The sequence below is a fragment of the Carettochelys insculpta genome, chromosome 15, assembly GCF_033958435.1.
Source record: "Carettochelys insculpta isolate YL-2023 chromosome 15, ASM3395843v1, whole genome shotgun sequence".
NCBI classification, from domain to species: Eukaryota; Metazoa; Chordata; order Testudines; family Carettochelyidae; genus Carettochelys; species Carettochelys insculpta.
The window spans coordinates 23,429,330-23,456,156 of NC_134151.1; the positions used below are offsets into that span (position 1 = coordinate 23,429,330).

General features: G+C 46.3%; 1 protein-coding gene across 4 annotated transcripts in view; it reads left to right on the forward strand.

The window, feature by feature from the left end:
• Positions 1 to 3,212: 3,212 nt before the first annotated feature.
• Positions 3,213 to 26,827, forward strand: part of P4HA2 (prolyl 4-hydroxylase subunit alpha 2) — a 59,719-nt gene continuing 36,104 nt past the window's right edge. For 3 of the 4 annotated variants that reach the window (XR_012647608.1, XM_075009717.1, XM_075009714.1), the window contains exons 1-4: positions 3,213 to 3,305; positions 3,750 to 3,796; positions 20,814 to 20,913; positions 24,076 to 24,172. Coding sequence is in view for 3 of the 4 variants with exons in the window: in XM_075009717.1 (XP_074865818.1) it covers positions 20,832 to 20,913; positions 24,076 to 24,172 (179 nt within the window). In the remaining variant the exon portion in view is untranslated. Of the gene's footprint in view, positions 3,306 to 3,334; positions 3,354 to 3,749; positions 3,797 to 20,813; positions 20,914 to 24,075; positions 24,173 to 26,827 lie in introns of those variants that run through there. The other variant, XM_075009715.1, reaches the window with a different exon arrangement.

A 26,827-nucleotide genomic window follows, 5' to 3' on the forward strand; every position in this document is an offset into this window, starting at 1 on the left:
GTAGCCAGCCACTTTGAGCAGCATGTGGGGGCATGGAAGGCAGGGAGCCTACCTGAGGGTCCTGCTGGCAGTCAGTCACCTAGGTAAGCACCTCCCAGCCAGAGCCTGAACCTGGCACCCCACTCCTGCCCTCCCCACTACTCTCTGCTCCTAACCCTGCATCCCTGCCCCAGGTCACAACTCAAATGATCTGCACCCCCACTCCTGCACCCATACGCCATTCCACTCCCTACACCCCAACCCCTGCCCCAGATCACAACCCAAACCCCGGCACCCCACCCGAGGTCACAACCCCTCCTGTACCCCTCCTCCAGGTCAGAGTCTTCCCCTGATCCCATACTGCCTTCCGGATCCTGCACTCCAATCCACTGCCCCAGGTCATAACTCCCTCTTTCACCCACTCTCCCTCCCACACTCCAATCCTCTATCTCAGCCTCCCTTCCGCACCCAGAACCCATCCCAAACCCCACACCTAATTCATGACAAGTACAGCCCTTGACTCCTTAACAGATTCTTGGAGTCCCCCCGCCCATCAGAAATTATTCCCCACCCTGGCTGTAAAACCTAGTTTGAACTTGTTTATGCAAATCACCCCAAGTAGTGATACTTCTTCAAGTCTGTATTATGGTTTCTATGACTTGCCTTAATTGTCCCCTACATACAGTTTTTTAGTTCCTGGGGGAGCAGTGGCCACCTTTCCCTAGAAGCAGAACACAGTTGTGCAAGAATTGTTCCTAAATTTTAATATAATGGTCCTCAAAGATACTGCATAGGATTGGCCTGTCACAACAAGGTCAAAGTGAACATCAACTCAGATGTGGGCAAACTGCAGAGAGACCAAAGAATTCCACAAAGACTTTAACAATCTACACCCCACCATCAACTTATGCCTCGATTACAACATGCAAGAGATACATTTCCTGGACACTATAGTACTAATCAAGGATGGGCCTGATCAGTACCACACTGTACCGAAAACCTACTGATCACTATATTTACCTACACCCTTCTAGCTTCCATCCTGCACACACAACTAGATCCATTGTTTACAGTCAAGCTCTTAGATACAATCGCATTTGCTCTGATCCAACTGACAGAGACCAAAAACTACAAGATCTTTACCAAAGATTCATAAACCTGAATTACCCACCAGGAGAAGTAAAAAAAACAAATCGACAAGGCCAGACGAATACCCAGAGACCAGCTACTCCAAGATCGGCCCAAAAAAGCCAAGAACAGAACACCACTGGTCATCACCTACAGCCCCCAACTCAAACCACTGCAATGAATTATTAAAGACCTACAACCTATCCTTAATCAGGATGCCGCACTCCAGAAGGCCCTGGGTGACATGCCTGTTCTCTCCTACAGACAGCCTCCCAACCTCATGAGGATCCTGACTAACAGCCACAGTCCATACCCCAGGAATACCAGTCCTGGAACCTTTCCTTGCAACAAAGCCCGCTGCCAGCTTTGTCCACATATCTTCTCTGGAAATACCATCACTGGACCCAACCAGGTTACTCACAGAATCACGGACACTTTCTCATGCTCCTCTACTAACATCATATATGCCATCATCTGCCAACAATGCCCAGATGCTTTGTATATTGGACAGACTTCTAACTCCCTTAGACAAAGGGTTAATGGGCACAAAACAGACGTCAAAGCACTCCAGATCCACAAACCGGTTAGTCAACATTTTAATGGAATGGGGCATTCTATTAATGACCTAAAGGTATGTGCATTACTGAAAAAAAACTTTCTCACTGTTCTTCAAAGAGAAACAGAGAGCTGGCTTTTATATTCAAATTCGGCACATTAACAGGTGGTTTAAACCAGGATGGGAACTTTCTGAGTCACTGTAGGGGCTCATCTGCATGCTTGGCTTTTTCTCATTCTTGACCTTCCCCCCACCCCTCCACTCTCTGATTTGCTCACCTTGATCATTTGTTTCTAATTTGTCCTCCTTGATTACTGTTTTTGGTTCTCTGTGCCTTAAATAGCGAGTCTGTGCTGGTATGGCTATGGTCTGAAGAAGTGGGTCTGTCCCACGAAAGCTCACCTAATAAACTATTTTGCTAGCCTTTAAAGTGCTACTTGTCTGCTTTTTGTTTTACAAATGATAAACTGATCAGAAAATGTGATCTATTAGGAAAGGTTAAAAAATTCTGGGTTTAGAAGAGAAAACCCAGTTTTGAGAAAAAGAAAGGGAAGGGGGTCCTAACAACAGCCTTCAAACGTGAACGGATGTTATTAAGACAATGGTGATCATTTGTTCTTCACGTCCCCTGAACATGGGACAAGAAGTAATCTGACAATTTGCAGCAAGGGACATTTAGGTTAGAAATTAGGGAAAGGTTCTAACTATAAGCATAGCTAAGCACACAAACAGATTAACAAGGATGACTGTAGACTCTCCAGCATTGGTGGTTTTAAAAATCATGTTAGACACCTGTCAAGTACGATCTCTATTCTGGGTCTTGCCTCAGCAGATGGGACGGAGAAGATGACCCGTGGAAGTCCCTTCTGCTCTGTGCTTCTAAGAGACTGCAGTTTCCCTGTATGACCATGAACCTTTCATTTCAGAGTACAACACCTAGAGAAACAAAGACATTGACATTCAGTGGAGAGGAAGCCAAGGGAGCGCTCTAGAACAGTGTTTCTTAACCTGCATTCTACGGAACACTGGTGTTCTGTGGACAACTGGTAGATGTGCCAGGAGCATGTGGAAAAAACGTTGGAAGTATATATTTTCTGTTAGTAAAAGCAGATACAATGTTATTTCCTCATTGCTGTGATACCTGATTAAATGACTTCATTTTGGTGTTGCTGTATATATATATTTTTTTGGTCTGACAACAATTTTGTTTTGGAAGAAAATGTTCATAGGTGTTCCACACACAAAATATTATTGTTCGGTGTTGCGTGGGCTCCAAAAGTTTCAGAAACACTGCTCCAGGAATGGCTTTACACAACGCTAGGGAAATTAAGGACGATGAGCTCCCCGATAGAAGCGGGATTAACAATTCCAATCAGAGCAATTCTATCGGCCTTGCCCCAGGAGCAGGATGCAGATGTTGGGCCCCAGTCACCCCTTTCTATACAGCCGCTCGCTAAGCCTGGCTTGCCTGGGCCCTGCTGCCCGCGAGGCGGCGGCAGCTATTCCAAGCATTACGGCTCGGGCGGGCAGCTGCGCAGGGGAGGTGGGAGCTGCCTGTGCCTGGGCAGGAGGAGGCGGAGCGGGGCTGCAGCTGGCGGTGTCGCGGCTGTTCTGGAAGGCGGGCGTGGGCGGCGTGTGGCTGGTGAGCCGGGGGCACTGGGCAGCGGGACCCGGGGAGCGAACTTTCGGGGTGCGGAGGCTTGTGCGATGCTGGCCGCGCGCGACCCCTGTCCGGCCGGGCAGGAGGAACGTGGGGAGCCGGCGCGGTTTAGAGGGAAAGCAGTGTTGGGGGGCGGGGCACGTGACATGGGGGAGACCCATGGCAGCGGGGGGGGGGACATAGGGGAGACCCGTGGCAGCCGGGGTGGGGTGGGGAGTTGGGACATAGGGGAGACCCGTGGCAGCCGGGGTGGGGGGTGGGGGGGAGCTGGGACATAGGGGAGACCCATGGCAGCTGGGGTGGGACATAGGGGAGACCTATGGCAGCTGGGGTGGGACATAGGGGAGACCCATGGTGACTGGGGCAGTTCTGGCCTCACTCATGGAAGGGGCTGCCCCAGGCACATTCTCCTCCTTGTGTTTGCAGGGGCTTTGGCATCGCAGACGGGACCCGCGGAGGAGACACCCCGGCAGGTACATCCCTGGGTGTGCTGGGGTGGATGGAGGTGGATGTGTTTGGGGGTACCAAGAGCAGGCTTGGGAAGCAAAGGGGGCAGCTCTGGTCCCTGTAACCTGGCTTGCGGGGAGCTGACCCTTGCCCAGCCCTGTGGTGTGTGACGGGGCAGAGAGGTGAGAGTGGAACTCCCTGGCCAGGACACCCTGGGCAGGGTGGGGCAGTGAAGCTCTGGAGACCTCCGTCGGGGTACCTGCTCCCTGGGGAGAGGAGGTTAAAAGTGAATTGTCTCATTGGGTCCTTGTACTCCCCAGTCTGGCTTCCCCTCCCTGCTGTCCCGTCAGGCCTGGTTCCTTCCCTTCACCCAGAGAAAATTCAGGAAAGTTGGTTCCAGCTCTGCGGATGGGAGAGGCACCCGCGGGAGCAGCCAGCCCTTTCTGAAGCACTGGGACACAGGAGTTATGCCCTGGCTTAGACCCAGGGCCTGTCTAGTGCAGTATCCTGCCTCTGAGCATGGGCAGAACCTGGTGCTTCAAAAGAAGCCAGTCACAATGATTAGGGGTTAAGTCTTGAAGCCCAAGGTTTTGAATTCCTTCCTTCATTTTGTTTGCATCAGCTGTTATGTCTCTGGCTAGTCTTGTTACCCTTGGAGACAGCCAAACCCTTTTTAAATGATCCAAAGTTTATGGCTCTAAGGACATCCTGCAGCAGCACATTCAGCAGTCAAGTTAGGGGTTAAATGAAGAAGTATTTCCTCTTAGCAAAGTCTGCATTGATACCTTTTAATTTTATTGACGATCTCCTGGCTAACGTGAGGTAGCTGGTAGAGGAAGGCAAGCGGTGCCCGTCTCTGGTAGCTCATTGTTTGGTATACTTTGATCATGTCTCCTCTTATCGGTTGTCTGTCTAAGGTTGTGGTGTCCAACGCAGTAGCCACGTGGCCCTTTGGCTGGTTGAGTGTGGCTTGTTAGCTTGAGCAATAAATATATAAATAAATATATTTTCAGAATAATGGGGCTAGTTTGCTCTAGCAGTAGCCACTCTGTTAATGCTCCAGAACCGGTGCGCCAGGAAGTGGTGCTTGGTGTGCCTCAGAGTCGATTCCAGAGCTTAGGGGGGTTGGCAGCCAAGACTCTTGGGTTCTATTGCTCCCGACCGTGGAACAGGGGAGTCTAGCTTACTGGCTAGAGTAGGAGGGGTTGGGAGCCAGGATTCCCCAGTTCAATTGCCCCCCTGCACCTGGAGTTCTGGGGTCAGCCCCCTCCCCAGGAGTGGGAGTGGCAGTCGAGTGGAGGGAGGCTGGGCTCTTGAGTTCTATCCCCCCACCAGAAGGGGTGGGAGTTTTGCCTAGTGGTTAGAGCAGAGGATTGGGTTCCCTCTTGGGTTCAATCCCCCTGCCTGGGAGAGGGGCTGGCAGTCTAGTGGAGGGAGGCTCTTGGGACTCCAGCTAGTGGTTAGAGCAGAGGGTTGGGAGCCAGGAATCCTGGGTTTGATTTCCCCTCACCATCCCTGCCCCTGGGAGGTTGGGAGCCAGGACTCTTGTGTTCTGTTCCTCCCTGCCCCGATGGAGTCTGGCCTGGTGGTTAGAACAGCGGGTTGGGAGCCAGGAGTCCTGGGTGGGAGGGGTGGCAGTCTAGTGAAGGGAAGCTTGTGGGTTCTATCCCCCTCCCCCTACCAGGAGCGGGGTAGGAGTCAGGTAATCATGCAAATCTCTTCAGTTTCAGTTTCTCTTCATAGAACGGTTTTCATTGCTCCTACCTGCATCTCTTCTCTCTAACAAACATTTGGGGCTGAGGTGCCTGCATATAATGGCATGATCATATTTTTGTATTATTTCCTCTCCCCCCACCCCCTGCCCTGAGTCCTCACACCTCAAGAGTTTTCTCTGAGGTGGATAGATGGAGTTTTCCAGAGCTGGCCTGTCTACAGCAGGCGGTTTGGAGCCAGTTCCACTTCTCTGCCCATAGGCAGTGACTTGCAGCTGCTTCCTTCAAGTGATTCTTCCAGGCAGGGGAAGAGACAGACAGAAACCTTTACCTAGCTGATGCCCAGGATAAAAAGAGGGGATGCCCGCTGCACTGCTGCCAATGTGTCTTAAAAATAATTTGGGTCACCTGTATCTTCCTCGGGCAGGCCTCTTTGGCTTGCTAACAAAGGGATAACATGAAGCAATGTCTGGAACTTAAAAATTTACATCTTTTTTCCAGTGAGTTGTGAACCGTTGGAACAGCTTCCTAAAGAGACTGTTAAATTCTCCATCACTTGGAGTCTTTAAATCATGACTGTCTATTTTTCAGAAAGGTATGCTCCAATTCATCCACCGGCTCCTGGGCTCGCTAAGGAACGGAGGGTGAAGGTCTGAGCAGCATTAGACAGAAGGTCACTCTACATCGGTGGCCACAGACTGGTTGATTGTGATCCTGGGGAGTCTACCAGTTGATCGTGGTTGCAGGCTCCCTGCTAATCCCAGCCCCAGGCTGCCAGTCCATTCCTGGGGGCAGCCAGAGCAGCCCAGTGTGTGTTTGGAGGGCTGGTGGGAGGGCAGGTGTCTCCATATACTGCTCCTGCCTGCAAACCCCAACCCCTGCAGCTTCCGTTGACCACAACCAATGGGAGCTGCAGGGGTGGTGCTGCCAAAAAGGGGCAGCATGCAGAGCCACATGCCTCCCCATACAGGGCAGCACGTAGGGCCACAGGGGCACATTGGCCTCTTACGGGAGTGGTGTGAGGCCAGGGCAGGCAGGGAGCATGCCTCAGCCTCGCTGCACTCCCAGTCGGGAGCCATCTGCCCTAAATGCCAGCTGGCAGGAGGCCACACCCTAATCTCCAGCCAGCATCCCATACTGCCTCCAGCATGCCAAGCCCAGCCCTTAGCCCCTTCCCAAAACCAGCACCCTAACCTGCTGCTGCATCCCATCCCCACTCTGACCCCCTCCCCAAACCAGCACTCCATACGTCCTCCTATGCCCCAAACTACCCCATGCACCCCAAGCCTGATTCCCTTCCCAGAGCCCATACACCCGTCTGCCCCATGAACCCCAAGCGCCTGCCCACCCCGACCACCATCTCAGAGCCAGCACCCCTCACCTCCTCCTGCATGCGAAGCCCAAAGCCCCGCCTCCATACCCGAACTCCCTCCCAGAGCTTGCACACACCACCCCCTTGTGCATCCAGTCCTGCGCAGGCTCAGATCAGAGTTCCCTTCCATACTGTGAACCCCTTACCCTAGCCCAGAGCTTGCACCCCCCACCCCAGCCCACTGAAAGTGAGTGGGGAGAGGAGCAAGCAATGGGAGAGAGCAGGATGGAGTGAGTGGGGCAGGACCTCAGGGAAGGGACAGGGCCCCAGGGAAGAGCCAGGGTAGATGTTGGATTGCCCTTAAATTCAGAGCGTGATCTTAGGCATCAAAAGGTCAGAGAACACTGGTCTAGATGTCATAGTAGTACATCTAGCATTCAAAGTCTGTCACCCTCTTATGTCCTAAGCCAGGAGGATTTTCAGTTTAGCTAGAAACAGCCAGACCTTTGTTAAATCATGGATTCAAAATGTCATTGCAAACTTGTGAAACTCCCCCCACCACCATAAAGTCCTGGGCTTGATTTTCCCAGGCCTGGTACCTGTGCAAAGGCAGTGGGCAAAATTTCAGGATCAAAGGAGCAGCAATTTGCACAGGAGTCACTGACGAAGTGTCAGGCACTGGAGAATCTGAGGTGTCCATTCTTTCAAGTTATGTCTACATACAAGCTTGTACTGGCATGGTTAAACTGGTGCTAACCCCTGAGTGGGCACTCTTTATTTTGATTTAGTTTAAATCAGTTCTTAGTTCAGAGACCAAAAAATATGGCTCGTTTAAACAAAAATTTTGGTCACTACAGGGTTTTGCACTTGTAACTAAACACGTTTAAAAATAAATGAAACTGGTTTAAATTTTGTGCCTAGACAAAGCCTTAAGTTGGTCCTCTTCTCTCTGTTTTTGCCATCAGCAGTTCTATTCTCTTCTCCTTACTTTTCCCTCTCCTGTGCTTGCTCACTCTCCTGTCCCTCTTCTATCTCTTCTGAGTCTGTCTGTCTCCTGCCTCCCCAGCCCCCACAATTTCTGTCATCTATTCTTAGTTCCTTCTTCACTTCTCTGTCTCCCTGGTTTTACTGGGTTGGAAGCCAACCCACTATCCAGCTCACCCTCTTGCTAGTACATGACTGCTGTAAATCAGCATAGCACAGAAGTTAATTGACTGAGGGTCTGACATTTTGTTTACTCCTTAACTTCTATTTTGTTTTGCTGCAGCCCTGACTCAAATATATACGACGACAATTTGGGCTTTCCATTTTTAGACTTATGTCAAACAGTTGGCATATTTGCCACTCTGTTCATGGCAGCAGATTTCTAAGGAGTAAAATATAAATGTACATAAATTTCTGTGACTGATTCTGTGTACAAGGTTTTATGTTTGTGGGGAAGCAAGATGCTACAGTGTCAGAGTACATGCAGACTCTCAGCTGTCTATAAAGTGCCGATAGCAAAGGAAAGAAAATGCAATTCTTCCTGATATGTTTTAAATTAACATTTACTCAACACTTAATGCAGTTTCAAACCATCTTTTGTTTTGAATGTTCCAAGAGAATTTGGAAGTTTATCTGAGAGATTTTGATCCATTAAAATTATGAGTCATGTGCAGCAACCCAGTTACACTCCAGGGGTTAACAACATGCAGTTTGGTCAACAACCTCTGGACTTATGGACTTATGGTTCTGCTCTGTTGGCTTATTCAGCGCTCCACAGACCATTGTGTTTAATAAGAGATGAGTTGGTTGTTCTCTCTGGGGAAATGATGGGCGGGAAGGATTACTGCTCCTAAGACTGGCATGACTTCTCTCTTTTTTTTTTTACTGCCACGAATTAAATATTTTTTTTTTTGCTATGATTTAAAGGAGCTATTAGAAACTCATCCAGAAGCTGATGTTTCCTATGGTTACATAACTAGGGATGTCACAAGATACCTTTTATACTGAAAGGAGTCAGTGCAAATTTGTGTGAAGACACTGCACTGATATTGACATGCAAAGGGATTTCCAACTTCACTGCACCCCAACCCCTTCTTGAGAGTAAAACTTACTACGTGATCCCAGAATGGACGGCTGAAGCCTAAGCCTGCCTGATTCCGTCCACCATCCCCCCCGCCCCCACTTCAGCCCCACATGCAGGGACTGTGACCTAAGCCCCGCCACTCTGTGCTGAAACCCTTGGGCTTTGGCACCAAGCAATGGGGAACTGTACTTTGGGTTATAGTTGCCAATGTTGTGGGGCTGGAGCAGTCCCAGGGAAAAACTGGCAGCCCCCCCATCAGCTTCTACCATATCCACAGGGCCTCCTACTGCCGACTGACCCCATGGAGAAGTGCCTCCCCTTCCCACTTCATGCAACCGTCTGTTTTACAGTATTTGGGAGTCTGTGGGGAGGAGCAAAGGTGTGGCACAGTGGAGGGAAGAGGTGGGATGATGGTGGATCAGGGTGAACTGTCAGGGAAGGTTAGAGTCTGGAGCAGAGCTGGTGGTCAAGCAAGCACCTCCCCATCCACTGCCACTTTTCAATTCCCTTTGATCTTTTTCTATCCATGTATCCACATGGGGTTTCTTTCCATCCATCCATGTAAGAATACATTTTTAAGGGGACAAAGTGCAAATGTGCACCCCCAGTAGAAACAAAACCCAGCTGTTGGCCTTCTGCTAATCTGCTGGGTGGCACTGGAATCTCTTCCTCCACCCCCTCGCCACCACCAGATGCTCAGCATACGAGGAACACTGATCCTAGCAAAGCTAATGCCAGTCCTAGCAAGCCCACTAAAACAGGTGCATGATCCACTTTCAGCTCCTGACCCACAGTTTGAGAACAGCTGCCCCTGTGTAAACAAACAGCATTTCCTACCTTTTTTCCTTTGGTCTGTTTTGAAAAACAAGGACAAGCAAGTTATTTCATTGGTTTGGGGACATGTTGCTTTTAATTATTTGCAGACGTACATTGGAGGCTTTGGCAAGGAAGCTGGTGATGCAGGCATGTGGAGACGAGTGCAAGGCCTTTGGTGCAGAGGACAAGTCAAACAGAAAATGGTTATCTTAGGGATGGGCCGGGGGAGGATTCATCAGTGCAGAGGCAACTAAGCCTCCTTTGCACTAGGCTGCCAGCCCACCCTAGATGATCACATGCTGTAAGCGTTTAGAGTGCAGTGACTTGCAGCAAAAGAGGGTTCTGCAATAAAGTCTGATGGCTAGAGGGCTGGACTACTGTGTGATAAATCCAGACTCAGTTTCCATTGCCAGAGCAACTTTACAGTTGGCCCAGGCAAGCATGGGTCTACTGAATGTGTTGGAATTAAAGCAGTAATGGATTTATCCTAGGCTCGCTTACTCACAGGCTTACATAGGCAACCACCCGCTGGCTGGAGATCATCATAATGAAGGTGTCTGTGCTATCTGATCTGCTGGCAATTAGTACATATGATAGCAAAGTTATCTTAAAGAAGATCCTTCATACGGTTTGTTCTAGTATGCAGATGCTGTTCAGCATTCCTCACTAAAATCATGTTAAATGGTGCACGTTGCGGTTGCTTTGCTTTTTGAGCTTTCCATTCATAGTAAACTCACCTCCCAGCATGCTGCGATCTGAACTGTGCCTGGGCTGCACGGGGAGGGTTTTAGAGTTTGTGTTAGCCATTTAAAAATCATTAGCCTTGAAGCCACGCAGGGTGACAGCAGCCTGACGTCATCCTCATTTGAAGCAGAGAGACCATTGTCTGTTGGTAGAGGAAAAGTAAATGTCATGTGATTAGTACAACTCTGTTTGTCCTTTCTGCTGCTGGAAGTAATGGTACTGATACATAGGATGCAGAAATGGCATGCGGGGAAAACAGACGCAGCACAGGCAGCAGTTTCACCTTAAATTGCTATTTGTTTAAGTGTTGACCTCTCTTCATGGCTTATATTTGGGCCACGCCTCTGCAGTACATACCGTCAGCCAGTCAGTAGCCATGTATGTGTCTGAAACAGTTAGTTCTTTGTTTAGGTCAGGCTGGTTAGACTGTACCATGATCGTTTTAAATTTAGATACGTGCTGGAAGCAATGTTTATTTTGGCTTTGGTTTTGAGGTATAGTTCATGTCTGATGAGTAAGTATTGAGTAGAACCCAAGCTGTAAGCCGTATTCACTGCTCAGGGCTGATTTACTGCAGTCACGTGATTCAGATAAGTTGGATATTAATGGGACTTTCATTGTTTCTTGTTATGTGGTATCCTGTCTTGCAGTGCATATACCTTTACATCCCATGGTGTGCGTTGGGATTGCAAAATTAGGATGTAACTAGTAGCGAGAGAACTGAAGTAATTTTGTATCATTTCAGAAAAAAAATTGTAAGATAAATATGGAAGTAATGAATCGATCATCTGTTGTGTACCTGGGGCGATTTACTATGAAAACGACTTTAACCAAGCATGTGCAATGACCTCGCTCAAGCATGTCAAACATGCCACCCGATCAGAATTTTTTTGGGGCCTGCAACTCTGTGTACATAAAGTACGTGAGTGCAGCCTGCATGCCTACTCCGGGCGTGTGGCAGGGGCGCCTGGGTGCCCAGCCCCCTGCCTGCTTGCTCAGGGAGCCACGTGTGACTGTTCAGGGGTGGCAGCAGCTCCTTCTGCCCTCACTCCCATTGGTGCAGGCAGCAGTGGGTTGGGGAGCCAGCCAGGAGCCACTGCTGGGTGCAAGGAGCCACGCGTGGCCAGCCCCAGAGCCATGGACTCTGGGAAAGGCAGCGGCCCCAGCCTGGCACCTGGCCCGGAGCAGAAGCAGCATTGCAGGGACCTGACCCTCTTCAGCCCCAGCACGTATGAACTCCTGGTGCTCCTCATCACCACCACTGGCATCCTGGGCGTGTGCCACAACCTGCTGGTGCTAGAGCTGTAAGCCCACTTCCAGCACCTGTGCACCACCCCACCTCTTCCTGCTCAGCATCAGCCTCAGCCACCTTCATCTCTTGCCTCTGCTGCTGCTGGGCCTCGGATGCATCCCACTGCCTCTAGGACGGCTTTGGCAACAGCCTCTTTGGTAAGGCAGGGAGCTCCCCTGCACCTTCCCCACTGCGTCCCCAACTACTGCCCTTCTTCCCCCATATTGCCAGCCACCCACCATCAGAGCTGGATTAGTGGGTCACATGGCCCTGGGCCAGAGCATGTGCTCGCTCCTCCCATTTTAACTCCTGCCAGGAAGATGGGGTCGGGGCATGCCTCACACTCTAGCAGGCAAATTGGCTGGGACCCCTGTTCATAGCAGGTTGGCTCAGTGGTTAATCCACCACTGCCCCCTATCATTACCCACCTCACCATAAACTCACTCTGTTTCCCACCAGCCTTTCCCACTTTCTCTTTCACCAGTCCTATCCTCCCACAGCCCTGCTAGCCACTTACTGTACAATCACCTTTTCTTTTTTCACTTTCTAGCTCAAACCTGCATCCACACTTTATCCTCTCCCTTCCACCACCACCTTATCCCAGCTCCATCCCCTTGCCCCCTGGTTCCACAACATTATCTTATGCCTCTCCTACCCTCCCTACCCCTCCATCTGAACAACCGTGTCTCCAGACCATCAGCGTGTTTTCCGCATATCCCTACTGACTCTTCCATTTTATCGGTTCACCAACTGTTCTGCCAGCTTCATTCTCTTATTGATATTGTTTCCCTACCACCTCTTTCTCCTCTTTTTCCTCCAGCACCTTAAACTTGTATTTAAAGATTATTCTATAAGAGCAAATAACAATTTTACACATCACATTTTATGAAATATTAAAATTATAAAACAATAAAATTCATAGTATTAAATTCTCAATTAAAATTTTTGTATTGTATTCAAACAAAACCTGAACAAATTATAGAATATGCCTCCTTAATCTATAATAGTGAACAATTACAGCTTTCTGATCCAGGTACATTTTCTTAGGTGGCCCTGAAAGCTATCAGTTTTCGTTTGTGCAGCCTTCAGTCGGCTTTACGTTTGACATGCCTGTAGCTGGTGTGTGTGTGTCAATGCCCCTCTGCTGGATGGAATTGGAACTGCTCAGTTCCATGGGTTAAGACAGTAGTTCTCCAACTTCCATTGCTCGTCGACTCCCTTCTGACGACAAAAATTACTACAGGATACCAGTAGCAGGGACTGAAGCCTGAGCCGACCCAAGCTCTGGCACTCTGGGCAGGAGGGCCAAAGCTAAGCCCCACGGCGTCAGGAATGTGGAACTCAAATCCAGAAGCCGAGGCCCTAGGGACCCTAACCATCCCTGATAACCTGATTAAAATGGGGTTGCAGCCCACAATTTGAGAACTGCTGGTTCAGGATATCCTCTGTTCCTAAGAGCTAACACACATTTTCCTCTAGAGAGCTGTGCTTTTTGAAGCACAAGAATCTGAGCTCTGGCCCTACTGAGGAGTGTTGGTGCACTTTTTCTGATAGCTGTGAAATTCCTTTTTGGCTATAGATCTGGCATTGGAAAAGGTTCAGAAAAGGGCAACAAAAATGGTTAGGCGTTTGGAACAGGCACCATAGGAAGAAGGATTAGAAAGACTGGGAATTTTCAGCTTACAAAAGAGGAGACGAAGGGGGATGTGATAGAGGTCTATAAAATCATGACAGGTACGGAAAAAGTGAAATAAGCAAATGTTACTTTCATGTTCCCATAACATAAGAACCAAATGAACATAACAGGTAGCAGAATTAAAGCGAAGAAAAGGAAGCTTTTCTTCACGCAGCTCCTGGTAGGTCTGTGGAACTCCTTGTCAGAGGAAGATGTGAAGACCAAAACTTTAACAGGGTTCAAAAAAGAACTAGATAAATTCATGGAGTTTAGGTCCATTAATGGCTATTAGGCAGCATGGGGTGGAATGGTGTCCCTAGCCTCTGTCTGTCAGAGGCTGGAAATGGATGATGAGAGGGATCGCTCGATGGTTGCCTGCTGTGTTCACTCCCTCTGGAGCATCTGACATTGCCCACTGTTGGAAGACAGGATGCTGGGCTAGATGGGCCTTTGGTCTGACCCAGTATGGCCGTTCTTATTTGTTACATATGTAGTACTCGCTTGTTCCCAACTATCTGGCTGTTCTGTCCATCCTAGGTACAGTATTCACAGCCTCCATTACCATATTCTTTGAGAGCCTCACAGTCTTCAATATGTATCTTCCCAGCTCCCTGTGAGGGAAGGAATTTCTATTATCCCTACTGTGTAGATGTAAAACCGCAGCACAGAGATTAAGTGACTTGCCCAAGGTCACACAAAGTCTGTGGTGGAGCAAGGAATTGAGCCATAGCTCTGCTCGCTGGCTTTTGAATTCTTGATCGCCCGCCTCCCAATTGTCATTGATCAAGTAGGACAGTCCTATTCACGAGACAAAGGAGTTAACCGGGAAAAAAAAAAACCCAAAACGTTTTTTGCCATGTTATCCAGTTGAAGGAATAAAGTTCTGGGGCCTGGTTTTCAGAAGAGATTCACACGCCTACCCCCCCATAATTTCAGGTGCTGGCATTGTGGGTGTCTAAAATTAGTGCTGAAAATTGAGCTTCGGGTAGAACCAAATGTGTTTATAGATCAATATAAGGTTATATAAAATATGGGAGACATGGATTGCATGGGATATTTGTGTTTGTTGGTTTCAGCATATAAAGTAAGAAAATATATGGCCTTTTAGAGAGTCCTGCTCTTAAACAGAGTCCAGGAACAAACCCTTGATATAGGCTGGATGTGCTTCTTTGTCTCTTAGTACCAACAGCATTTTTTTTTATTAAAAAAAAAACAACTAAAGGCATCTTCTGGCCTGTGTGAGCCTGGGAAGCATTTCAGACTGCAGAAGTGTCATGATCTTGGATTAACAAAGTCGTGGCTGGGATAATTTAGTTAGGGTTGATCCTGCTTTAGGCAGGGGGCTGGACTACATGGCTTCCTGAGGTCCCTTCCAGCCCTCACATTCTGTGATTCTTGTGAAACATTTTGGTTTGTGAAGTGAAATTGTGATTTTTAAATCTTAACACAAACAGGCTGAAATTAGGTCATAATGAGATCAGTCTTCTCGTTCTGAGAAATCAGTTGGCCTGCGTTCAAGTTCTGAGGCTGGTTGAAGCAATTAATATTGGGCTAAGCACTGAGAGGGTGCCAGCTAATCAGGGGAGGGAGGGATTTGCTCCCACTTGCCTCTTGTTCATTTGAGCACAACATCCTCTTTGGCTGGAAAGAGCAAACTGACATCCAGGAGCCTGAAAGATCAGCCAAAAGAATTGATTTGAAAGCAGAGGGTGCTAGTGGCACCATGAGGATCCCATTGCAGTTTGTTTTATAAAGCCTCTTCCCAAAGCACAGCAAATGCAGAGTATAATGATGAATCATTGTCGCAACTACATCAGGAGTTTGCAAACTGTGAGGGATTTTTTAGCCCACATGAAAATTGCTGCAGGTCTCTGCAGACACTTAATAGTTGTTTCTTGCAAAGCACTTTGAATAAAAGCACTAAATTTTTTAAAAACTTAATAAAGTAATATCTTCATAACTGTGTGTGTCATCAACTCAAAAGCTCACAGTGGACTCACTGAGTTTTTATAAACTATGGAGCACATTAACACATGGCTTGGGGTTTGCAGACAGATCCCTGCTTCAAAAAGCTTGCAAATAAGGCTTGTATCCTACCAAACACCTAGCATCACTCTCACTAAACCTAGACCTGAAAGTCGACCTTAGATATGCAGTTCCAACTATGACAATTGCATAGCTGGAATCGAGGTACCTAAGATTGGTTTATCAGGCCACCCTCACAGAGGGAGGTCGATGGGAGAAACTCTCCCATCGACCTCCCTTACTCCTCATGAGGATGAGTACCAGGGTTGACCGTTGAGCCCTGGTAGTTTGATTTAGGGCATTCCTACTAGGTGCACTAAATCAAGTCCTGTAAGATTAGCCCTGACCGGGTTGATATTCTGGTCAGTATTGACATACTGCTGGTGTTGCTTGTTACTTGAGTCAATGGGAGGACTCCGAAGAATCAGAACTATAACAAGTAACAAGGATCTGGCCTTAATGGCTTCCCTGCCTTTCTTCAAATGCAGCATAAGTCACTGGTCTGGACAAGTTAGTTCCATTAAGTTCTAGCAGCAGTTTGGGGAGAGCCGTCATCCCGTGACCACCATATCTACTAAGCTTGGCTGAGAAGGATGGGGGGGTGGTCCCTCTCTGCTGCAGCAGTAAGTGAGCTGGCTGGGAATGAAGGCAGGGGGCAGGGAGGGTGTCTCTCCCTTTCTCCTCTGCCACAGCAGCCCCTGAGCTGATGCTGGGAAGGAGGGACTTCTCCCCTGCAGCCGCAGCCCTGGAGCTGGGGAAGACTACCCCATTCTCTGGCCACTGCAGCCTTGCATGTCCCCAGTCCCCCGTCTCTCCTGTTTTTCACTCCACTGCCCCCTCCCACCTACCTCGTATTCCTCACAAGCCCACCGCCTCATTTTACATGTGCACCTTCTCCAGGGTCCTGGCGCTACTAATTAGGTGGGTGACCCTTCATTATTTCATCTGCAGCTTCCCAGGTGTGCACCTTAGAAGGGCCTGTCTGTGGACCACCTGAGTGGATCTTGCAGATTGAAGTTTGAGAACCTTTGAGCTAAATGAAAGATTGCAGATGTATCAAGAAAAAAAATTATTAACTTTCTCTTTTGTGTCTAACTTCAGATGGGCTTGTGAAGTTGATCTGGCACCTACTTAAAATGTTTTAACTTGACAGCTTAATGTCTGCAGTTCTCCAGGGAAGGGCAGGGGGTATTTTGACTGTGTGTTGCTGCCTCCTTACTGGGGCAAGGGTCTTTGGTGGCTGAATTTTGGCTTTCCTGCCTGGTTCTGCTGCTTGAAAAGGGCGAAGGGTGAGTTTGAGTTGTAGGCAATAACAGGGCTGCAAATGAGCAGCAACCCATCACTTGGTTTTCTTAAACAATTGCGGTCCTTCCCTTGGGATGGATGAGAGGAATTCAGTGCACAGGCCTCCTGGATACAAAAGTGGTGTGCCCTTGCGGGTAGAACCCACATGTCGATAGCATTTCAAAGTAACATTTTGGGGAATCTTCAAATCCTGTCACTCTGGGAGAAAATTCTGTTCCTGCTTCTGCTGTAGCCTTCCGCCTCCCTGCTGCCTGTGAGAGCCCCTTTCTTCTGCTGGCCGTTACAGAAGTTCAGCAAAGCACTCTTCTTGGCAGGAGCAATGATTCACGGATTTTGCAGTTTGAGAGAAGCCAAGTGTTTTGTACAACATTACTCAGGTGTGACTATTTAAGTGCAGCTTCCGAGGTGTGTTCAGGGTGGAAAGGAGAGTGCAAGATACTAAGTCTTGACTCAAATTGCCCTACACTGGTGTTGCGGTGGATGCAGCTCCGTTGACTTCAGTGGCCTCAGCTGTTATGTCTCTGGCTGTTCTCACCAATATTAGATCATAACCATACCCCAAATGAAGTGGGAAATAGGCATCAGGTGTTGGATGAACATGCCTCCCGGTGTCCCTGTGCTGTCAACACTTGCCGTGGTGGCTTGGCCATTTTCTCAGCTGCAACAAGGCCCGTGGCAGCTTGGAAACCGTTTCCTTGCATTGCACCCAGTTGTCATTCAGGAAACTCAACCCAAAGGAGATAGAAGTGGCCTCTCCTCTTCTTACTGCACTGGTTTTGCATAGTCTTGTGATGAATTGGGGCCAATTAATGCTTTTGAAGTCTCTCCCAATTCTTGTTACAGAAGAGGTAGCCAAGTTCAAGCAAACAAAAGGAAGTAGTAAAGGTTACCTCAACTAATGTGACTTTTCTGCTTTCAGATATAATTTTAATACAAAGCCTACCTAATAGGAAGGGTGTGCGTAGGTGAAATGGTTGCCCTGAGTAGCTGCCTTCTACCTAATGATTTCTAAGCCCTTCTTAAAAAACTGCAGTGTTGTGTTTCCATTTTGGCTTGAACAAACAAGTTAGTTTTATATCCAAGTGTGTTGGTCTCAGATAAAGGGAGTTTCTGAATCCTTAAGCTGTTCAAGCTGTAACAGAGTGTGGGTGTTGCGGCTTCTTTCCAAAAAGGCTTTTGAAAGAATTGTCTTCATGCTATTGAAGGCAAGTTGGTGCTGGTGTTTGAGATGTAGGAGCTGTGCAAAGAACACATATCAACAATGTTAAAACTCCAAGACAGGAGCCTTTCTGTTGTTCAAGCAAGGCTTGATTTCAGTGCTTGCTGAGTATTCCTGATATTATTACTGATTCTTTGTGTGCGTGTGAAGTCAAAGCTGTTAGATTTGGTAAATTTTATTGTTCTTGGCAGATGTGCTGAACTACAAGAGAATAGTGGGAGTAAGGAATGAAGGGTTATAATGTTTTAAGTGGAAAATTTCTTCATAGACACTTGGCTAAACTGTGTGTGATGAAGCCAGAAAATATCTCTGGGAAACAAGAACAAGCTATACAGCTGGACAGCCAAGGTTTAATATAGCCCAGTACATGTATCTTCTGACAGCTTGACTCACTCTCCTGTTCTGCTATGTCACTTACTGTGGCTTTCTTGTTGGCAGACCTCTTCCTGGTACTACTCATTCACCCTTATTTAGTGCTCAGGTTACCTGTATATTAGCTTTGGAGTAGAACATGTGTCTGAAACATAACAGCTGTAAAACATACGACACTGAAAAAAAATTAGCATTACCCAATTGAGAGCATGTTTTTCCACTTGCACATGTGTGAACTCGATGTACATATTGCAGTAATATTTCAGATTCTTCCAGCAGATTTAGAAAGTGGAATGTGGGAGGGTTGCTTCATAAACTGACCAAAGGTTTATGAATATAATAAACATCAGAACACAGAGCTGGCATGTAAGTGGTTATGCATGACAGATTTATCCTTTACTGGGGTATTAATGCAAGCTTTTGCACTGAATCATCTTACTTTGCTGTCTGCCTGTTTCTTCTTAACCTTAGAGCAGAGCAGCAACACTTTGTCCTGAGTTTTTGCAGTAAGTGTACATGCTTAAGTGACTATGCTAGAGCTTAGTCAACTGCAGATACACAGTTTGAGCTACAGTAACTGTGTAGCAAGAATCAATATCTTTGCAGCAAACTGTAAAGTCTGTTCTCACTGAGGGAGGTCGACGAGCGTTTCTCCCGTTGACCTCCCTTACTCCTTGTGAGAGGAGGAGTGCAGGGGGTCGACTGCTGACCCCAGAGAGATTGATTTTGTGTGTATTTCTCGGGTGTGCAAAATCTCCCTCTTAGTATAAACAAGCCCTTAGCCATTGTTTTGCTATGTTCTTTGAAGGGGTAGTATATTTTCAAAGCAGGTTGTATTTGCAAACTACTTCATATCTGGAATTAACCTTGATCGTCTGGGGCTCAAAAAGGAACAGTTGCAAACAGGATAGTCCATAAAAACAACGAGAAGTCCTGTGGCACCTTATGGACTAATAGGTATTTTGGAGCATGAGCTTTCATGGGCAAAGACCAACTTTGTCTGATGAAGTGGGTCTTTTCCCATGAAAGCTTATGTTCCAGAATATCTGTCAGTCTATAAGGTGCCACAGGACTTCTAAATTTTTTTGCAGATACAGACTAACATGGCTACCATGCAGGATAGTCTGCAGTTTATGATGACCCTAAAGACTACCCTTAGGAATTGTGAAGCTTATTGAGACTTAGAGTCTTTGCAATGAGCATCTTCGCTGTAGTAGGAGTTTGTGGTCAGCAAGATTTGGAGAACAGTCAGTCCCAGAGAGACCTTCCTGCAAGATGGTCTCCAGATTGCACGTACAGTACAGGCGTCCACTGTGTTCAGTGGCAGGGATTCACCACCAATGAAACTACAGCTCCTAGAGTGCCCTTTTGCCGCATATTCTGTGCTCCTACCCAGTATTCCCTCTAATCTAACAAACCCAGCTGTCAGTGCTCTGCTAATCATTTCAATCTCCTGAGCAGCTGCACACGTGCACAGCTTTCAGGGAACCCTACTTCTAACCGACCTGCCTGCTGCCATTGGCCACATACTGATTCCCTCCCGTAGCCTCTATCACACACGTCATCGAAGGCCGTAGGGTAGGTGGGGCTTTTGCCTGCAGGGAGTGCTGCCCTGTTTTCCCACTCCCAGAGTTGTCACCCCCTAGGCAACCAGCCTTCTCCCCTGCTACTCCTGAGTCCAGGTCTGCATGGCAGCTCCTGGTTGTTGGGTGGTGAGGCTGGAAAGCAGCCATGCAACTGGAGCAAGAAGACAACCTGCTGGTAGAGGGGTAGGTAAAAGGGACAGAGCTCATTCCCTCAAGCCTGCATGGTTTATATGGATAGGGAAAACCAGACATGCCGTGGTTAAGAAGTTCACCAGTGAGTTAAAGGCAAAGCCAGTGCTCAAAACCGTACAGTGAAATCAAAGGGAGTTTTGCCATTTACTTTAGTGGAAGCACCATCAGATCCTTACTCTCACTCGGAGGCCATTAGATTTCATCACTGAAGCCAAGAGATTTTGCTTTTGCTTTTGTTGGGGTAGAAGTTAGCTTCAGGTGCACAGAAATAGCCTGATTTTAAATTTGTACTTTTTTTTTAAATGATGCTTTTGTGTCAAAAGTTCCAGTGCCCTGCATATGGCTGAGAGCAACATTCTTTCCCCGGGTCCCACTCTCCATGGAATGTCCCTTTCCAGCTGCTCAGTTCCCACCCTTTCAATCCTGTTCCTGTTTCAGAAAATAAGCATTTCCTCCAGGTCTGGAGTCCTTGTGCCACTTGCTCTCATTTCCCTTCAGAGACAGGTGCATCTCTTCTGTGTCACACCTTATCGTGTCACTAGAGCAAACTTGGTCTTGCGGGGGGCATGCAAAACTTGGCAGCGAAGAGCCTAAGGGGATTTGTCAGGTATCACACTTTTGGAAGCATCTTTTAAATAGGGATTTTGGATTCCCCCTCATTCGAGTATCTTTAGCATTATGTGCACACAGTATATTGAATATTTTTCCTCTCTTAATAACCTACAGACTCCAGTCTTATCGAAGATGAATCCCTGGATACCTTCCCTGCTCTTGACCTGCATTAGCTGCACATGGCGCACCCAGGCTGAGTTTTTCACCTCTATAGGTAAGGAAAGAATCAGTGCAATTTTATGCCACATTGTGTACAGTTCTTTAGTGCACCTGAAGAAGGGTCTCTTGGTAAGTCTCAACACAAACCCATGCAATAGGGCTCACATTAACGGTTAGAGAATATTATACCCTTGCAAGCCTATAATGGAATAGTGCATAGTAGGATTTGCACTGGGACCACTTACTCCCTCCAAGCCTCACTAGTGAGGAGCAAACTGGAGTAGATTTCCCTCCTCCAGACTGGGCCACAGATTCGAACAAATCATGCAAAGGGAAAAGGTGCTTAATTCTTTGTGTTGTCAGTGGGCATTGCATGCCTGTTCTGGTCTGAGCATGGCACTTAACCCTTCCCTGAAAGTTTTATGTTTAATCCCTGAATAGCTTTGAAACAAACCTTCTGTACTTGGAAGAGCTTCTTAGAAAGCGGGAAGCTAATACGGTCGTTTGGAGAACGCACAGAATGAGGACTTACATCCTTTTCGCATTACTTTGTCTGAAATTTAACAATATACAGCAAAGCTTCATGGTAAATTCACTAGAATTTCTTGCCAATATCATTGTGCCAATTTCTCTCTCACCTTGGATAGAGTGCCTGGGGCCTACATATTAACCAACTTGAATAGATTGTTTCTAAAAAGTTCTACTTATGGACAAATGAAGGCAAGCTGCAGGCTGGACTGATAATTGCATCTGGTAAATCTGTGCTCCCTGGTTTGAACTGATGTGTTTTACCTATATAGCTAAATGGGACTTTGTATAATAGGGCTGAATTGTTTCTGCCTCCCACTCTTCAGTATGATCTGATTATATTTTTTATTTCTGCCCTGATAATTACTTAAAGCTGTTTTGCAACAGCTGTAAACAGAGATGACACATGGGCAGGAGAGCACGAGGGGTGCATGCCCTCCATGCTCCGGGTAGGAGGGGCAGGGGGCCAAAGTCCATGGCCGTGTTCCCTGCAAGTTGAGGGTCGGCTGTCCCAGGAGAGATTCAGCTGCCACCAAGCCACTTAGCAGAGTGCCCACAGTGGGCAGCACATGTTTCTGTCAGAAGTGCACATGTCACGTGCCTCAAGGAGGGCGTGAGGCTGCCCCACATTCACTGGGGGACAGGGCAAACTGAGGCTGCATTGTTCCACTGTCCCTGCTGCTGCCAGTGAGCATAGGGGGGCTGGAACCCTGCTGCCAGTGCCAGTCCCCTGGCCCTGCTAGTCCCCAGGCCCCAACGCTTGGGGGAGGAAGTTGGGGGAAAGAAGCGGGGAGGGGACAGACTAAGGGTGAGGGAGGTCAGTTGTAGGAAGAGGTGGGCCTTGGGGAGTAGGAGTGCTGCCCCAGCCCTTCCCAGGGCTGGGAAGGAGGTCACATGACCCCTGTCCCCCTCCCCTTCATTAGTGGTCACCTGTAAATTACTTCACATGCAGGGTACAAAGAGAGGGCAACAATAACGTTGTGTGATTCCCCCCTCTCCCCAAAGTCTTTTCAGACCTCCTATAAATTGTTCAGTAAAGTAATCACATATGTCACACAGAATATTTGAAAACTTTGAAAACAATCCGACTAGTGTTTCTAACCCAGGCATCTTCGTTTTCTTTTTCGTTCAGTAGCACTGTCTCAGTGTACAGACCTCAGTACATTGTTGCTTATGCAGGTAGATTGCTCAGAAGCCCCTCAGAGGTTAAGAAGCACAAATCCCATTAGCTTTCAGTGGGACTTATGCTTCTGTATCTGTAATACTGTGTGGTGAATCATGCTTTATATTCAGTTGTGATTTTAATGGCCTCACAGAGATTTATGCCCTATTTAAATAATTGGAGTTACATTGGATTTGCCTCGATTAGATTTCTGCTTTATTTTTTAAAATTCCTCAGCCTGAACAAAGCATATGAAGTCTCATACAAAACAAATTGTTTTACATTCCGGTTAAATATCAGAAAATAGATAGAAACATATTGTTTGGTAGTCTCTCTTTCATTGGCAGTTAAAGATAACTTCTGATATGCATTTGTTGTGAATGACCTTCTTAATGTCTTTTATTTCCCCATTTCCAAGTCTGATCCAGGCTCAACAGAACTCATTTCTGGGTTCATCTAGAACCGCTGCTTAATTATGCTTCAGTCATTATTAATTAGGAAGGCTGAAAAGAAATCTGCAGCTACATTTCGGTCTAATCAAATCATCCATGTGTGTATTCAGCTTTGCTTGCCAAAACTCAAGGGCTTCTCCTGTGTAAAACATAAAATGAAGTAATATTTGTATACTAGCCATCTCCATTAGAAGCCTGTTTACATATCAGTTAAAGACTATCGGACTGTAAATCTTTTGTATTTGTTGTCTCCACGGTTATCATTTGCAAGTCACATATGAAGTAACTATAATTCTAACTAGTGCATGTGGCATTGTCTAAGAAATTAGCACTACAGTAAACTCTTTCATATCTGGCAGCCCTGGGACTGGGAGGTTGCTAGATATTCAGATATTCTGGATAATGAAGAGGTATACCTAGCAATGTGTAACACTACAGAAAAACAAGATATGATATTAAGAAACAAAAGTGTATGCAGAGTACTTTATTAACCAACAACAGTAGTATTGTACACTGTAAATTTATACTGTATTTATTTGTATTTATGTCCACTATACTGTATTTATGGAAAACATAACTAAAGTTTATGTACAGTTAAAATGCCAGTTATTTGTGAGTTCTGGATGGTAGAATGCCAGATATGGAAGAGTTTCCTTTATGAACTAATCTGTGTACACATGCAGAGCAGATGCTGTGACCATTATTTTGACCACTGACTGTGAAACTTCAAGTTGTAATTATGGCTTTTGACTGCACATGGGTGCATGTAACTAATATTGAAATCACAGAAAGGCAAGGAAGGGTCAAAGCAAAGTTCCTTCAGAAGACATGAAGGTTGACATTTTCAAAGCTCCCAAGGGGATTTGGACAGCTGATTTTAACAGGAATTCAGTGTCCCAATCACTAGGCTTTTCTCATTTTAGCCTCAAAGTAGTAAATTGCTTGCACCTGAACATACTGCTCTTTCAAACTGTTTTACTAGCTCTAAAACATCTGGGATGTTTCCTTTCTGTGCCCATAGGAAAGGGTAGTCCCTTGCTTTACTTGTGTAGTAAAATGTCTCCTTCCATTGCAGGTCAAATGACAGACCTGATTTATGCAGAGAAAGATCTGGTGCAGTCTTTGAAGGAATATATTCAAGCAGAAGAATCTAAGCTCTCTAAGATTAAAAGGTAAAGGGAAGGATTGCGTAACAAATCTGCTTTTCTCCATGGTTTATATGTTGACAGGACAATATCATCTTGTCTCCGGCTCTCTCTCATTGGCCTGGATAGGACTGCCACTGCTTTCCCCTGTGCCTGACCAAGGTAGAGGGAAGAAATAGGAGCAAGCTGGTGGAGGCTTATTCCAGTAAAAGTCAGGGAGAGAGTAAGCCCCCCACTTTGACTGTTTTTTTGGACTTTTGTACCCTCAAATTCCAGCAGAGACCAAGAGTGTGTTTTCAATCAGCTGAGATGCAGAGGTGGGAAAGTACCCAAAAAGAAGTTACTTGAGTAAAAGTGCAGTGGTGGTGGCGGTGGCTTATTTAACTAAAAGTCACCAGTGTCCCTCTAGAAAACCACTTGAGTAAAAGTGCACACATCACATCTAGATTGTACTCAGGTATCCAGAAGTGAAAACACCTGCACTTTTACTCAAGTAACTTTTTGGGTACTTTTCCCACCTCTGCTAAGATGTTGGAACTTTTCTTCTCACATGAAGACTGTCATAGTTATCTCTTTATGCTGCTATCAGCTGGACTGTGTCAACATGCCATGGTTGAATTACCCTTGTAGACCACTCAGAAGCAGTAACCTTAAGGCAGAACGTGGCAGGCTGCTTGTTTAGTAAACTCACAATGAGCACTTTGCACGCACGAGTTCTATTCTGCACTGACTTTGTATTTACTTCCAGTGCAAATCATGGTGGTGTTTCTGATTTTTAAATTTTCATGTGTTCTTGGCCCTAGCTCTGTCAGAAGCCACTTGTTTCCTTGTACGTGGTCGTGACAGCTGAGATGTTCCTGCTGGTCATCCCTGTTTAAATATCCCCAAAATCAGATTGTTTGAATTTGTTAGTCTTCTTCTTCTAAAAAGATGAATAGTGAGTTCACCCAAAGTACTGGGTGTTGGCATTGTGTTTTGTGAATGGGGATTACAGCATCACAGGTAGAAGAGCACCACTCTATAGGGCTAGATTTAAAAGGGCTGTTCATCTGTAGATGGGGCCGGATTTTCTGAAGTGCTCAGAACTCATCAGTTCCACTTGCTCTCAATGGTAAATTCTGGATGCTGAGAATTTATTAAAATTTCACCACTCCATTTAAAGGTTAGACTCAGAATTCTAGGGATGGAAGAGACTTTAGCAGGTCATCAATTCCAGCCCCCTGCTCAAAGCAGGAAAAAAGTCAACTTTCTAAGGGTGGCATACTTGGATTTGAGCCAAGGACCACTTGATCTGCAGTAAAACACTCTGCCACTGAGCTATACATGCATATGTTCAAATGGCTATTGAGCGCTCTTCAAAAATCTAGTGATTAGGGCAAAAGTAATCTACATGCCTTACAAGTTTTGAAATCCAGTCAATATATTATCTTTTACAGATCGTAAGGATCATATAGATTTTAAATGCAGGTTATTGATGCAACAGTTTTTTGCATAAAATTGGCAGAAATGTCTTGTGTATTTTTTAAAATTGATGTAATTTCAATGAAATAAGTTTTTGTTTTTTTTTAAATATTCCCCCACACTGTTTGCAGCCTAGATGTTGCAGCATTCTACTAATATATCAGAACAGGAAGCCAAAGCTCATTAGATACTAACAATAGGCAAAAGTGAAACTTCCATATTGTGATAAAATGAGGACCAGATTCTGCCTCTTTTACTCACGGAGAGTGGTACTTGACTACTCAGTCGGTCTCATTGGTTTCACTGGGGCTGTTTATGAAGTAAGGTACTACTCAGTGGCTGCATCTACACTACAGCGATCTGTTGACAGAAGTTACTGTCAGAAGAGCTCTTCCAGCAAAACTTCTGTTGATAGGTCACATGCACACACAAATGTATATCAAAAGAGCAATCCGCTCTTCTGACAGACTGGCCAGACTGCCAACCTGCTCTCTCAACAGAGCGGCCAACCAGAAGGTCAGCAAACAGAGCTGCCCAGTGAACTGAAAGCTGTGTCCATTGACAGAGGGCTGCTGGAGCATCTACATGACTTTTTTTTTGTCAACAGAAACTGTTGACAAAAGCATTATTCCTCCTCATGAAGAGGCAAAATGCTGTCAGCATTTTGTCAATGTTGACAAAACACATTTTGTGTGTAGACGCTCCTAGTTTGGTTGACAAACCCTTTAGTGTAGATGTAGCCAGTGTGATTAAGAGTACCAAAATCTGGCCATCACTTTGTACAGCAAATAAACTTCAATCAGTATAAATAGTGAAAAATTTAGTTACTAAAATTGAAAGATTTTGAAAAATTTGAAGGAAGTTATTAGGACCATGAGCAAAATTAGCTGCTTTGACAACATGTGGCTTTTAACCTGACAGGATCCCTTTAAATTATCTTTGAAGAATTAGTAGCGTTGGATTCTGTTTTGCACTGGAACATTATTATACGCAGGAAAATATATGAACAACAAGGTGATAATTCCATAAATTATCTTTACTTCAGTTAAAACCATTATTACATGTATAGCCCACTGATTGAGACTGAAAACTTGCAGGTGGAAGCTTATGGAGTGTGCTCAAAGATCTTGCTTAGAGCAAAGCTCTTTCATTGTTCATTTGTTACTTTTGCCTCAGTAGTGTGCTGAGTTCCATCTTTTTGCTGTGGAGAGAAATATGAGG